Source organism: Phyllopteryx taeniolatus, chromosome 3 (genome assembly GCF_024500385.1).
Source record: "Phyllopteryx taeniolatus isolate TA_2022b chromosome 3, UOR_Ptae_1.2, whole genome shotgun sequence".
NCBI lineage: Eukaryota > Metazoa > Chordata > Actinopteri > Syngnathiformes > Syngnathidae > Phyllopteryx > Phyllopteryx taeniolatus.
In genome coordinates this window covers 18395143-18411076 of record NC_084504.1, presented here as the reverse complement: position 1 = coordinate 18411076, position 15934 = coordinate 18395143, and the positions used below count along the sequence as shown (strand labels likewise).

General features: G+C 43.2%; 1 protein-coding gene across 5 annotated transcripts in view; it reads left to right on the top strand.

Annotated features, from left to right (window-relative positions):
• trpm3 (transient receptor potential cation channel, subfamily M, member 3) overlaps nucleotides 1-15799 on the top strand; it is a 161150-nt gene extending 145351 nt beyond the window's left edge. For all 5 annotated transcript variants that reach the window (XM_061767304.1, XM_061767299.1, XM_061767301.1 and 2 more), the window contains 4 exons: nucleotides 153-303; nucleotides 4352-4545; nucleotides 4999-5131; nucleotides 6818-15799. In XM_061767304.1, the coding sequence (XP_061623288.1) occupies nucleotides 153-303; nucleotides 4352-4545; nucleotides 4999-5131; nucleotides 6818-8438 (2099 nt within the window). In that variant the 3' untranslated portion in view covers nucleotides 8439-15799. The remainder of the gene's footprint in view (nucleotides 1-152; nucleotides 304-4351; nucleotides 4546-4998; nucleotides 5132-6817) is intronic.
• The last annotated feature ends 135 nt before the right edge of the window (nucleotides 15800-15934 follow it).

The following is a 15934-nucleotide window of genomic DNA, read 5'->3' as shown; positions in this document are numbered from 1 at the left end:
TGAGTTCTGCTTGCTTTTGTCACCTTTAAGATTATGGCCATGTTTTGCTTAATTGTTATTTAATTTTTCTGTGTCCTATCCACTTTTGCTCTATTGATGTCATATGTCAGCTTTCTGTACATTTACTTTTTTTTCTTTCATTTGTTGTGCAGCTCCCTGTGGGCAGAACATCACCACTGAGGATGGAGTGGTGGTTTCTTTGCCTCCATGTAAGACAGGCGCCTGGATTGTCCCAGCCATCATGGCCTGCTATCTGCTGGTGGCCAATATACTGTTGGTCAATCTCCTCATCGCTGTGTTCAAGTACGTATGACACCCTGACCTATCTTGTCCATGTTACAAGTAGATCGTCACTTTTTTAATATTACAATATTTCGGACGGATGCCCTGCAATTGACTGCTGAGCAGTCCAGAGTGTACCTTGCCTCTTGCTTAAAGTCAGCTGGGATAGGCTCCAGTTGCCCTAATTGGCTCAACGGTATAGAAAATGAATGAATTAATATTACTGTGTACAGTATGTAGCCCTAATGTTTAGACTTCAAGATAAATTTAAAAAGATAACTTGAGTGTTTGCTTATAGTATACGGTACCGTTTTAAAGTGTGGCTACCTCAAACATCTTATTTCAAATATCTTTCAAAGTATGTAGTGCCGGTCATCAAATACAGGGTGTCCCAAAAGTCACTATACACACTATCCATGGCAAGTTTCTCGACTTCAGTTTGTTCAAAAGCTTCAAGCGAATGATTATGATGATACATTATTTACACAGACATACAATTCCTGCGTGTATGCACGTGTGTCTTTTACATAAGATGTTGATAGTTTCTGTTGAAAAAATTGAGATAATCTTTATATAATAATATATATATACGTGTATATGTGTGTGTGTGTGTGTGTATATATATATATATATATATTTATATATATATATATACACACACATATTTATATATGTGTGTGTGTGTATATATATATCTGTGTGTGTGTGTGTAAATATATGTACGTGTGTGTGTGTCTATATATGTGTATGTACGTGTATATGTGTATATATGCGTGTGTATATATGTGTATATATGTATATGTGGGTGTATATATGTATATATATGTAATATATATATATATATATATATATATATATATACACACACACACATACACACACACAGTGGGTAATGCAGTGCTATGGGGGGCACAAGCCAGTGCAAACTGCAGGCCGGTCCCAAGTCCGGATAAATGCAGAGGGTTGCGTCAGGAAGGGCATCCGGCTTAAAACTTTGGCAAACAAAGCTAATCTAAAGAATTCCATACCGGATAGGTGGTGGCCCGGGTTAACAACGTCCGCCCCCGACACCGTTAACCTGCAGGGCGCCGGTGGAAATTCAGCTACTGTGGGTCGAAGACGAAGGAGAGGTGGAAAGCGGGTTCTTCGGCGGAAAGAGAAGAGTAAAGCACAGAGCGTAGAATTGAATGTGGGGACTTTGAATGTTGGGACTATGACAGGAAAATCTCGGGAATTGGTTGACATGATAATTAGGGGAAAGGTTGATATATTGTGTGTCCAGGAGACCAGGTGGAAAGGCAGTAAGGCTAGAAGTTTAGGGTCAGGGTTTAAATTATTTTACCATGGTATAGATGGGAAGAGAAATGGAGTTGGGGTTATTTTAAAGGAAGAGCTAAGAATGTCTTGGAGGTGAAAAGAGTATCAGATCGAGTGATGAGGTTGAAACTTGAAATTGAGTGTGTTATGTATAATGTGATTAGCGGCTATGTCCCACAGGTAGGATGTGACCTAGAGGTGAAAGAGAAATTCTGGAAGGAGCTAGACGAAGTAGTTCTGAGCATCCCAGACAGAGAGAGAGTCGTGATTGGTGCAGATTGTAATGGACATGTTGGTGAAGGAAACAGGGGTGATGAAGAAGTGATGGGTAAGTACGGCATCCAGGAAAGGAACTTGGAGGGACTTTGCAAAAAGGATGCAAATGGCTGTAGTGAACACTTTTTTTCCAGAAGAGGCAGGAACATAGGACGACCTACAAGATGGGAGGTAGAAGCATGCAGGTGGCTTACATCTTGTGCAGACGATGTAATCTGAAGGAGTTTACAGACTGTAAGGTAGTGGTAGGGGAGAGTGTGGCTAGACAGCATAGGATGGTGGTGTGTAAGATGACTCTGGTGGTGGGGAGGAAAATTAAGAAGACAAAGGCAGAGCAGAGAACCATGTGGTGGAAGCTGAGAAAGGAAGAGTGTTGTGCAGCTTTTCGAGAAAAGATGAGACAGGCTCTCGGTGGGCAGGAGGAGCTTCCAGAAGACTGGACCACGACAGCCAAGGTGATCAGAGAAACAGGCAGGAGAGTACTTGGTGTATCTTCTGGCAGGAAAGGAGAGAAGGAGACTTGGTGGTGGAACCTCACAGTACAGGAAATCATACAAGGAAAGAGATTAGCTAAGAAGAAGTGGGACACTGAGAGGACCAAGGAGAGGCGAAAGAATACTTTGAGATGCGACGTAGGGCAAAGGTAGAGGTGGCAAAGCCCAAACAAGAGGCATATGATGACATGTATGCCAGGTTGGACACTAAAGAAAGAGAAAAGGATCTCTACAGGTTGACCAGACAGAGGGATAGAGATAGGAAGAATGTGCAGCAGGTTACGGTGATTAAGGATGGGAATGTGTTGACTGGTGCCAATAGTGTGCTGGACAGATGGAAAGAATACTTTGAAGAGTTGATGAATGAGGAAAATGAGAGAGAAGGAAGAGGAGAAGAGGCCAGTGTGGTGGGCCAGGAAGTGGCAATGATTAGTAAGAGGGAAGTTGGAAAGCCATTAAAGAGGATGAAAAATGGAAAGGCAGTTGGTCCTGATGACATTCCTGTGGACATATGGAAGCATCTAGGAGAGGTGGCTGTGGAGTTTTTGACCAGCTTTTTCAACAGAATTCTAGCGGGTGAGAAGATGCCTGAGGAATGGAGGAAAAGTGTGCTGATGCCCATTTTTAAGAACAAGGGTGATGTGCAGAATTGTGGGAACTATAGAGGAATAAAGTTGTTGAGGCACACAATGAAATTATGGGAAAGACGAGTGGAGGCTAGACTCAGGACAGAAGTGAGTATTTGCGAGCAACAGTATGGTTTCATGCCTAGAAAGAGTACCACAGATGCATTATTTGCCTTGAGGATGTTGATGGAAAAGTACAGAGAAGGTCAGAAGGAGCTACATTGTCTCTTTGTGGATCTAGAGAAAGCCTATGACAGAGTACCCAGAGAGGAACTGTGCTACTGCATGCGGAAGTCTGGAGTGACAGAGAAGTATGTTAGACTAATACAGGACATGTATGAGGGCAGTAGAACAGTGGTGAGGTGTGCTGTAGGTGTGACAGACGAATTTAAGGTGGAGGTGGGACTGCATCAGAGATCAGCCTTGAGCCCCTTCCTGTTTGCAGTGGTGATGGATAGGCTGACAGATGAGGTTAGACTGGAATCCAGCTGACGGTCATAAAGATTCTCAAGCTTGCGCTGAACTGTAGTCAGGGACAAAAAAACTTCTTGCCATGCGTCTATTTGTTATATTCGGAATGTCACGTGACCAAACCTAGAAAACAGTTTAGCAAACTTGTATGCTGCAATAACTAGCATAACTACAGGTTGATGACATGATGGTTTGAGCCCAAACTTGCTAAAACGTTGTTTTCTTTATGGCTGGTGTCTTCGGACTAAAGTTAATTGTGTATGTCATTTATTTATACAAATATGATATATGTAAAAACAAGCAAAGCCTAAAAATTGGATATTGTCATCTTTGGTAGCTCTTAAAGATATCCTGTGTAAAACAAAAGACAGTGTAGACGTTTAATATTTCTACAGATGGCTTTGTCCCAGACTGCTGCCATAAGACTCCGCCAGTCACCTAAACTTGAAGGAAGTGCTTTGACCTGTTTTGCCGTATGCGGAAATCGGTTATGCATTACCCCTCTTTTGCAATGCTGTTCCTATGTCAATTGGTAAGCCATGGTCAAGCCAATGATATGCTTACAAAGACTTTATAACCTAAGCTGTGAAATGCTGATGGCCTCTGATGATACCTGAAATGATATAGAAAAAAAGGAAGTGTATAGTGACTTTTAGGATAGCCTGTATTGGACTAAAAGCCCTCACTCAAAGTGTGAAGAAGATCGCTGCAGTCAGATGTATTTCAACATGTCAGTTGTCAGGTCGAGTCAGTTTTATTTATATAGTGCTAATTCACTACAGATGTTATCTCAAGGAACATTTCACGATACTCTTGAAAATGAACTGATGTTTACTGCCCTAATGATCTAATCATCATCATCCTGCTATGATTGTGTTATCATAGCAATACATTCTTCGAGGTGAAGTCCATCTCCAACCAGGTTTGGAAGTTCCAGCGCTACCAGCTCATCATGACCTTCCATGAGCGCCCGGTCCTTCCTCCTCCACTCATCATCTTTAGTCACATCACCATGGTGCTCAAGCACCTGTGTTGTCGCTGGCGCAAGCATGATGATGACGAGAGGGATTATGGACTGAGTAAGTGGCGATGAAGTACTGATGTTTTGAAGAAAAAAAACGGAACGTTTTTGTTTTAAATGTGCTAGGAGGGTGGGGTAACTGCCTTGCCCAGGGGCACCTCGAGAATAGTAAGGAAGTAGACTAGCGTCTTTCTCACAACTAGTTACCGTTTTCCATTGTTTTAGTCCTTAAAGATAAGCGCCTGTCATCCCACCATTTTTGTGGCGTGTTAATGAGACAGGAGTTTTCATCTCAGTGGGGTCGCCATGCCCACTGAGCTTTGCTGGAAAGCAATCCAGTTCTGACATCACATCACAGTGCAAATCTTCATTAAGTGTCAACATTTACATAATTATGACATTAAAGGTCTTACCTTGTTGCTCAAGACATCAGCCACTTAAAACTTTACACTTTCTAATAGTTCATTGATATGCCGCTGTTGTAACACCCGCAAACGTTTGTCTTTCGCAGAGCTTTTCATCACAGAGGATGAGTTGAAGAAGGTCCACGACTTTGAGGAGCAGTGTATAGAAGAATATTTCAGAGAGAAGGATGACCGATTCCACTCATCTAATGACGAAAGGATCAGAGTCACTTCGGAAAGGTTTGCCTATTTTATGAACAAGGTTACATTTTGTGTTCTGTCAACATTAGAGTAAGGATGTTATCAAATATTCCTGTAAATGTAATATGGGTATGCGTAATAATTTATTAATGAATCATTACTAATTGAACGGAAATAATTGACCACTTTGCAGCAACTAGTAGAGGCGCTTTTGATTTAGTCTTAACTAAATCAGCGATTAGCGAGATTTTATTAGATTTGTTTTCTTTTTAGCAGCTTCCGTAGTTCAAAGTTCATCCCGTTGACGTGCCCTGTGTACGCTAACCACTTTTTTTAAGACCCCTCTCGTGACTATTTTTCAAAAAAGCAACTTGCGACTAATTCCTGCTAAGAAACAGACAATATGAGCAGAATCAATTTCCCAGTGACAAGAGCCAAATGGAAGGCAATCATGGAGTCAATCGCACTGAACATTGTCAGTGACACTGAATATTGTGATTGTCATTTTCTTTTTCTTTGAGCGCAGGAGGAAAAAACAATGAAAATTGGAAATAAATTTTTTGTGAAAATAATCGAGATTTTATTTTGAGGAGGGCTGCACGATATTGGAAAGAAATCCATCCATCCATCCAATTGGATGGATTGGTTGCCAGCCAATCGCAGGGCACATACAAACAAACAACCATTCATGCCTACGGGCAATTTAGAGTCTCCAATTAATGCATGTTTTTGGGATGTGGGAGGAAAACGGAGAGCCCGGAGAAAACCCACGTAGGCACGGGGAAAACATGCAAACTCCACACAGGCGGGACCGGGGATTGAACCCCGGTCCTCAGCACTGTGAGGCTGACGCTCTAATCAGTCGGCCACTGTGCCTATTGGAAAGAAATGAATTATGTAATTGTTTTCATTTTTTGAACAGCAATATATATTTTGCCAGTGGCATTTTTGATATAGCCGCCCAGGTTGACATTCTGTGGGGGGTGGTACTCGCCCACCCTCCCTTTACGATTGGCGAGAAGTGTGCAATTGACAGTCAGCGCACATGGCACATACACTTAAAAATGCTGTTTTGAGAATAAACCAAAACAAAATCTCAGGGGGGCGCACTGGATGGGCGTCGCATACGGTGCGTTGACTTGGACAGCATTTTTTCCCGGAGGCAAATCACTGCCAGACTAGTTTCATTCTGAAGAGCTAAATGGGAAATGCAGCAGTTGTACATTCTTTCCTGTGTCCTAATTCGTAGTTATCATACAAGGAGATAAGTATAAAACGCTCTGTGCTGCTCCGTGTGTTGTGTTATAATTTACCGTAACATGGGTGCTAATCTTATTAGCATGTCCAAACAGGTCCCTCTGCTGGTCACTGTTAATATTACATTTGATTTACTGTATATAACAGCACACCAACATCGCTGCAGACCCTTGCACACATGTACAACGCGATAACGATGCTCAAACAAAATATTGTGCCGCCCTCATTTTGAGGCCATACTGTATCACACAGGCCCAGTGTAAAGAAGAAAATGGCATCTGCTATAGAAAGTTCAGCTACATCCTCACTGTTTTCCAACTTCTTCAACAAAACAGGAGTATAATAACAACAATTAATCATGATAACAATTAATTGAAGAATTGATAGTTCATTTTCCCCATGATCAATCAAGAAAATGTCCCATACGTACTTCTTACTGATATATATTTTCATAATTACTGTTGTCAGGGTGGAGAACATGGCGATGCGTCTTGAGGAAGTCAATGAGAGGGAGCACTTCATGAAGGCCTCGCTGCAGACGGTTGACATTCGCCTAGCACAAATGGAGGAGCTGATCGGACGAATCGCAGTGGCCTTGGAGCGTGTAACGGGTGTCGAACGCGGGGAAGTCAACAAAGTTCGATCTCGGACGTCGTCTGACTGTACTGACTCGGCATACATCCTCCGCCAAGGAGAGTGTCCAGACGCGGCCTACATTCTTCGCCAAAGCAGCTTCAATAGCACAGAGGGGAACGCGTACCGCCTGCAGGAAGCGCTCGAGTGCACCGCCGAGGGCTCCATGTCCCCTCCGTCTCCCACCAGCATGGCGCCACGGACGAGAAGCCATTCGTTTTACGTTGGAGGCGGTCGCGGCATCGAACGTGCGAGTGGCGCCGAACGGGTCGACAGCTTTTTCAAAGAGCGTTCGCTTAGTCTCCATCGAGCCAACAGCTCGCAATCTGTGTCGTCGTCTGCCGCCACCAAAGAGTCTAAGCCCCTGCCACTGGCGACGCTGTCTGTCTCCCAGCAGCACCGTCCATCGTCATGCATCGATATCTATGTCTCTACTTCTGAGGAGGTGGTACCCGCAGAGGTTTTTCTGAATCCACTGCGTGGGGTCCCGCCCCTCCATAGAGAAGCGTCAGTGCAGTCTGAGATCATCGAGACGGTGCTGCCGGGAGGCCGAGACTTCAGCAGCGCCACCACCAGTGGTTTGGGCGACAGGCACTCGGAGGGCGGTGCGGGTAGCAACGGGACAGCCGCAGCCATGTTTGACGACAGCGCGGCGGCTGATTTGTCCCTGTGCTCAGCCCACCTGTTACCTGACACCACCATTCCCCCTTGGGACGCAGACCCGTCGCCGCCCCCCTCGGCTGGACCGTTGGAGCGCTCGAAGAGCAGCCGCCTCCTCTCCACAGTGGGCACATCCTTCCTGGAAGAGCCTCCTTTGGTCAAGTCCCACAGCCTCATGTTCACGGCGAGGAGCTGTTACGGCGGACTGGGTGCGGGCGTCCAGGTAAAAGCTGCAGAGTACACCAGCATCACTGACTGCATCGACACGCGCTGCGTCTCCTCACCGTACACTCCCGTAGAACGCTCGCACTCCCCCGGAGGCTCCACCTCTTTCACTTTTGATAAGCCCTCAGACATTGGCTCCTCTCATCCAGAGAGAGAGGCCGAGCTCAGTCAAACAGAGTCTGATCCGGAGGACCCCGAGGACCTGAATCCAGTCCCTGAAACCCCTCGACTGGGGACTCTCAGCGGACCCGGCAGGGCCCCTCTCTGCGCCCCCTTCTCCAGGCTGGAGCGAGCGAACAGCTGTTCTTCAGACGACTCCCATCCTGCGCTCACGCTGGCCCCTCCGCACAGGAAGAGCCTGTCGGTGAGTGAAAGGATGGAGAGGGGACCGGGTCTGGGCGCAGAAAGGGGGCCTGGGCCTGGGGCTCGGGGTCTGGCAGGAACCAGAAACCCCTTCCTCAGGAGCAAGTCCGGGGCACGGCCTGACACAGCCAAGACTGACAGCCTCTCCATGAGGAAGCTGGCCGCTCCCTCAGCATTCCGCAGCTTCGATAGACAGAACTACACGTGACAAGACACACAACACACACTCACACACATCACACACACTGAAAGGACCAGGGAAGTAGGAAAGTAGGGAAAGCATGAAAGCGGGACCATCTTGCCCTTAGATTTCCACCTGAACCAGATCTTTAGTGCATTTGGGATCAGCAATTGGAGTGTGTGAGCGGGTCCTTCTGTACACCTGATAAAAACAAAGATCTATGAATTTAGGTTAGGTTTCCCTATTCCCCACGTTAACTTTCAGTGGAAGCTGTGTTTGTGCTGTGTCTTCCACCCACCACCTTTACATCATCTTTATGTCTCAGTCATGTCGTGGAAGAAAGAAACTGGAACTGCAAAGGTAAGACAAGGATAAGGAAGTAATGCATTTAAAACATGAATATATGGTATTTTCTCTTAGCATCGTGTTCATTTTATAACGCAGCACTATGTCATTGTCATGGCAACCAAAAGGGGACAACTTTATGGCATGTAATGTGTCAAGTCACACCTGTCAGCAATCTGGCGTGCGGTGATTCTAGCAGTATACACAAGGACAAATGGCCGCGTGATAAGAGCGAAAAACTCATGCGTAAGGCGGTGTGTAAAAGAAGGAAGGGGGGGGATATGACACTAAATATGTCTTCATCCATTTAATTATCATCATCATACACTCGGCTCCTTTTCACCTGCAACCAAAATTATATCTACTCAAAGAATGGTTGTTGTTTCACAGCTTGGGCCTCCTCATTCCGTCCTCCGTTACTGCCAAATGTTTGACATTTGCTTTCATTTAACTGGACATATTTTTAAAGTTTGCAATTATCACTTGACTGAGCCCAGGTCAAATTACATCCAAAGGACACTGCTTTACGTCCCCTTATTTTACACAACAGCTTTCCCATAAATTCGGATGTTGTTCAGTCTTTGTTATTGAGTTAATAGGTTTTGAACTGGACTTTAATAATCTGGACACCCTACTTACGTATACACTACTGTGTACAAGTCGTAGGCCACCTCTGGCTTTGCAGTTTTGTCCTTTCTTTTTTTATTTTATTTTTTTTTTCTTATTTTAAACAGTAGTCACTTAACATTATAAAACAAGGATATAAAAAAAAATAAATACTGCATCAACCCAGGAAGAATCTACTACAGGGTGATGCTGATCCTTAAATAGTCTTACATTTTGAGATTCAGGACCTTAGTTGATATATATATATATATATATATATAAACATGCCTTTGTTATTGTAGCATTAATTGAAAGGCATACTTTGTACTTCCTACTCCACACAGGTTTTCCCTACAAAAATGTTGCACAGTTTAGAAATAATGTTTTCTTCATAAAATGTAATTCCGTCATGTCCCTTGACAATGTTTTTGAGAATTGGCATCATCATCATCAACCCTAATGCGGATAAGACGTAGAAATTGGATAGATGGATTTTGTCGGGTATACATAAGGTAGCTTTCGTGAGTTCGCATTAATAAAACTGCTACCTGCGAGCTGCATTAACTGTAAAAATGTCCCATACTTCCACAGTAATTAAAAAATATGCTCACAAACATTCTCAAAATATTCCATCCATCCATTTTCTGAGCCGCTTCTCCTCACTAGGGTCGCAGGCGTGCTGGAGCCTATCCCAGCTATCATTGGGCAGGAGGCGGGGTACACCCCGAACTGCTTGCCAGCCAATCGCAGGGCACATACAAACACAACCATTTGCACTCGGAGAAAACCCACGCAGGCACGGGGAGAACATGCAAACTCCACACAGGCGGGGCCGGGGATTCAACCCGGGTCTTAAGAACGGTGAGGCTGACACTCTAACCAGTCGCCCACCGTGCCACCTCTCAAAATATTGTGATATAATATTCAATCCACATCGCCCACTCTTGGTGGTCATGGAAGGAAAGGTTTTTAATTTGATCGAAATAGCCTTTAAAATGTCTATAAAATTCATAAATTTTACTTCCTGAAAGTCCCACTAAAGTCACTAAAAAAACTGTCATGTAAATTTGACACACCACAGTGAATCAGAATCATCTTTATTTGCCAAGTATGTTAAAAAAAAAACACATGGAATTTGTCTCCGGTAGTTGGAGCCGCTCTAGTACAACAACAGACAGTCAATTGACAGAGAACACTTTTGTGACATAAAGACATTGACAAAAAAAATAAATAAATAAAACAGTCACTGAGCAATAAAGGGTTGCTAGTTGTCTGGTAATGCCAGTAATTTTTATTTATTTATTTATTTGTTTTTTTTTGGGGGGGGGGACAATTGTGCAAAAGATGCAGAGTCCTCTAGCACTTAGAGCAGTTCGACTGACTAATATTGCAATAGTCCGGTGCAATGACCATTGTGCAAAGGGCGCCGAGACTTCAAGGAGTGTATGAAGAGTATTGTTAACAAACAGGACAAATTTGAATGGAAAAAAAAACAAAACAAAAAAACTACATAAGTATGTGAAATCAGGCTTCAAAATGGTAAAGAGTTGAGATGTTCTTTCAGCGTCCAGACGCTGTGGGCTGATGTTCACAGGCTTACACAGTTGCAGTTCCTTACTTTGGTGGACAGCTTCCAGACGCTGTGGGCGCCGAGACAATTTCCCCTCCTTTGCCTGCGATGAAATTCAGCGGGCCATGCATCGCGCTACTGTGGCCGCTGCAGGGTGCACCACATGCGGCCAAAAGCTGTGTGTGCACCATGGTCCCCTTGGATTATTTTTTTTTCCCTCCTTCACCTTGCTCCGCGACATTGTGGCTGGCCACTGTGAGGATGACGACCCTAACACTGTTTTGCCGGACCTCCGGCCACTGACGGGTTGGCAAGGGGCCGCCGGAGCTGTAGTCATAATTTGATGGCTAACTGCACACTATACTGGTAGAACTGGGACACGTTATTATGAATGGCCACTGCATGGAATAAGGGACCTTGCTGTTTATGTAGTAGGGGAGGCCCAGAAAGTATACGCCCTACTTTTTAAATATGCCCCAAAAATCCGTCCAGCTGAGGTGGAGAAAGAGTTTTAAGCTTATCCTCACTACAGTCGCAGGTGAACTGGAGCCTATCCCAGCTGACTTGGGGCAAGAGGCAGGGTACAACCTGAACTGGTCGCTAGCCAATCACAGATGGTCATTATAGCATTACCAAAATAATATACTAATACTATAATGGTGGCCTTAAGAGTTTTGCACAGTACTGTTCATTGAGTGGTGTCAGATAGTAGGAAGGCTCACTTGTGAGTAAGACAATAAAATTAGACATTGGCTAAATTTGAAGCAAGATAAAGAAGTATCACTAATTGCATCACTTTGTGTTTTTTATTACATAAATGTGTATAATGTCCTTCTGCAATAGTTATTTTTTTCTCCGTTAAGATAACAGAAATTAAAGGACCAGTGTGTAGGATTTAGTGGCTGTGAGGCTAAAACAGCTAACTGCAAGTGAATGATTGAAGAAAAAGATAATAATCTGCAAAAGTGAGTCACATACACGTGAAAGTGCCTTCCAACCACCACTACATATCACTCCTTCAATGTAGGATCCAAAGGACCTGACACAATTTAGGGGAGAATCTTGAAAGGTTTACTTTAAATACAGTAGGAACTTCTGCCAAGGTTTGCATGCGTGTGGCTCATACCTGTGGTTGACTCAGATGGTGCCGCAAAGACCCGACTCATCAGTTTTTGATTAGTACTGGACAACTGCGGCAGCGTAGTGTGTCCCATAAGAGGACTATTTGTAGATGCAAAGGGCTCTTTTAAAGATGTTAATTCTACATTAATCAGGACATTACTATAAATATTGAGTTAATTTTCTGACCAATAAATCCCATACACTGTCTTTAATGTCATTCATTCAGTTTATTCTATAATGCATTTTATATCATTATTTAATGTTTCATTTCAATCACTGACAAATGCCTCTTTGATTTCCAAATATAATATTTATAACCTCTTGATGTATATATAATTTTCTAAATGAAAAGGAAGACACTAAATGGTGATGTATTTATGAGACATAAAGGTGTCTCATAAACATTTCAATCCTATTTAAAGCATTTAAAATAGTTTTTATCGTATGATGAAAAATGGAATGACATGGCAACTCAACAGTTGCATGGATACCAAACTTCCAGGTGCCTTCAGGGCATGGATATAGTATGTTGGAGTTCAATCACATATTTCTTAACTTTTTATGTTTCCCCCACATCATAAAATGGAAATATCCATGACTGATGTAAGCATGTGGCCTCAACGCGGGCATCTGCTTGAGCTGTCTAAATGTACCAAATGAAGGCTTGTTGGAATGAGCTGGCTCTAGTTGTTGTCAAAAACCACTGAAGACAATATGTACGTATCTGCATGGAGAGATAAATTCAAAGACTAATGCAGACTCTGTTTATTGATCGTGATTCATTTTAGTGTCACGCACCATTCTGTATGTTGACTCTGTAACGAAACTACAACACACCCATCAAGCTGTAGACACACTCAGTAGATAACATTAGTGCCTGTGTTGTCTATTTAAGACATGTAGTCATGTATGTAGTTACTACAGTGGAACCTTTAAAGTTGAACTGGATCTGGAATCTTGCATTTGTTTGGCTTGGGGGCTCAAACTGTCATCATAAAACCTTTGTTTGGTGGACATCTTATTTTAAAGGGGAAGTAAAGGCAACAATTTTTTGGGCAACAATATGTTGCCCCCATGTGCCCCCACTAGTGCCCCCACCAAGCACCACTGCAACACGCCGAACGTCACAAACGCACAGAGGAGGCCAACTTCAAAATATAAGCTCCTCCACCAATAATACATTCGACATCAATGCCTTGTTATGGTTAAGTTGGCCTCTGCGTCTCGACCGGAAGCTTTCGGCATGAGCAAACCCCCCCCCCCCCGGCGGACCTCGACTCCTTGACTGGATGCTGTCCTGAACCCAGTTTATATTACCATCCTATGCTGTTGCCACCAACATCAACAACACCAATCGCAAATTGAATATGCAAAAGGGAAAAAAAAAATCTCCACTGTATTACGCTGCGGCACGGTGAACAACTGGTTAGCACATCTGCCTCACAGTTCTGGGGACTGGGGTTCTGATCTCGGCCCCGCCTGTGTGGAGTTTCCATCTTCTCCCCGTGCCTGGGTGGGTTTTCTCCGGGCACTCCGGTTTCCTCCCACATCCCAAAAACATGCGTGGTGGGTTGATTGAGGACTCTATAAATTGCCCGTAGGTGTGAATGTGAGTGAGAATGGTTGTTTCTATGTGCCCTGCGATTGGCTGGCGACCGGTTCAGGGTGAACCCCACCTTCTGCCCGAAGATAGCTGGGATAGGCTCCAGCAGCCCGCGACCCTACTGTGGATGAACAGTAAAGAAAATGGATGGATGTATTACGCTGTCATTGATTAAATTGGAGAATACGGCGCTAGCTTTCTGGCGTTAGCTACTAGCAGCTAGCTGTCCGAATGCGCGGTGGCCTCGAGACAGCCAACAGACTGCCAGTTTTAGAGGTGAAAATGAATATGCACACTTACCTTTGATGTTGCAGGACATTTTGACCTCTAGGCTTTACTTTCACTTTAAGAAACAATTTAACATTAACCGGGTTATGTAATGGACATAGATCTTAAATAGACATTTAAAAAAATAATAATATTAACAAGATCCAACATTTACAGTTCTTGGCCATGACTGTTTTCCGAGCAGATCAGTAAGAAAACAGGACTCCTAACACACCCCATACCAGAGGATAATCGTTCAGGATCATCTTTTGGAGACATACGACAACAGCAATCCCTTTATTGAGGTGAGGCACAAAAAGGTCACAAAAAGTATACAGTCATCCTGTAAAAGTGATCTTGTCTTAATTTACATATTTGAGGTAATGTGCTTTGTGATATTAATGGAAGCACATTTAATCATTCTGGCTGTCACTACTCACTTGCATAGATAAATGAACAAAGATACATTATTTGTAGTAAATATAGAATTTTTTGGCCCATAAAGTGACATTGATTGGATAATTTTTCCGTCAAACATTTATTGAGACAAGGCATATAGTTTTCATGAGAAAAAAATCTCATGACGCACTACCAAACAAAAAAATGTCACAAATGTGGATACATGGGTTAGTTATGTATCTTCTGCCTGTCACTATATGTCACTGGTGTAGATTCATATGTCAAAACCAGTATTTCTTTAGAATACTGCATATGGGGGTTGTCTTGTAGCCATCAAATGTCTGAGGTTGAGTGTGTTTGAAGCCAAGGATCCCCAGTAGATTAACTTTGATAACAAATATTTTTAAAATAGGTGCTTCAAAAAAGCCAAAGGAATAGCAAAACCGTGTCACCGGTTCTTTGGAGGTTCCACTGTATAAGGTTCAAAGGGAAAAGCGTGACCCAAAGTCAGTGCTCAGGGACAACAACACTTCAGTGATGTAAGCTAGTAAATGTTAGGAACAATGGGAATAGATTTACACCAAGATATACTGTACAATAGAGACCCGCACTCTTAGTAGTGTGTAGGAGGGCGGGGGGGAATCAATATACTTGACTCTTTTATGTCTTCGGAAATGACATCAAAATAAATGTCTTCACTTGATGAAATCACAGAATTTTCCATCATAATGTCTAAAACAACAGTGAGGGAGTTGGAGGACAATTGGCTGTCGTTAGCCCTTCACATGCAAAAGCCAAGTGATTTTTTATTTTATTTTTATTTTGTTTTACGCCAAAGAAACTGAGTGGTGTTGTTCTGTCCTAACCTGCCGTGTTGCACAGCTGAGGCCTCACTTGAGGCAGGCATCATATAGGTCCACTCAAGTTTGAAAACAGATGTCCGGGTGGTGGCTTGCATTGACTTGAACCCTTATAGCAACATGATGCTATAAATGTGGAATGCCTGTTGTGCGATCGCCTCAATCTAATGAGGGGTGTGTGGCTGAAGCCAATACTGTGTGTGTGTGTCTGTGCACATTCACCTCATAGCATCCACACGTTCTCTATGTACAGTATTTTATAAAGTATTTTCCTAAAACATTAGCCTGTGGAATCCCGAGCATAAGACGATAATCAGCACATTTAATTCCCTCCTTGTGGTGCTCAAGTTAAAGAGAAGTTCTTTCCCCGCAATAATTTCCAACCCGGCGTCCTCCTGGTCTCACTTTATTTAAATAATCAAGTCCTTGAGATGCATGCCCTTCTTCCACTCAGAGTGTACACAGATGACCCGTAAAGACACAGAGAGAGAGAGATTATTCTATGAAATTCAAGTAGTGAGTATTTGGATGCAAATACGAAACTGTATTCTTATATGTGAATAGGATCATGTCTGGCATGCATTGTTAAATAAACAAATAGATTGCCAAACGGACAGCCATGTGTTGTTTGTGTTTGTATGCAAAAAAAAAAAAAAAGTGTGACCGCTGGAATGTCGCGTTGGCATTCAAATGAATCACATACATTCCCAAGTCACATAAGCTACACACGCACATGAGATCCAAGACAATA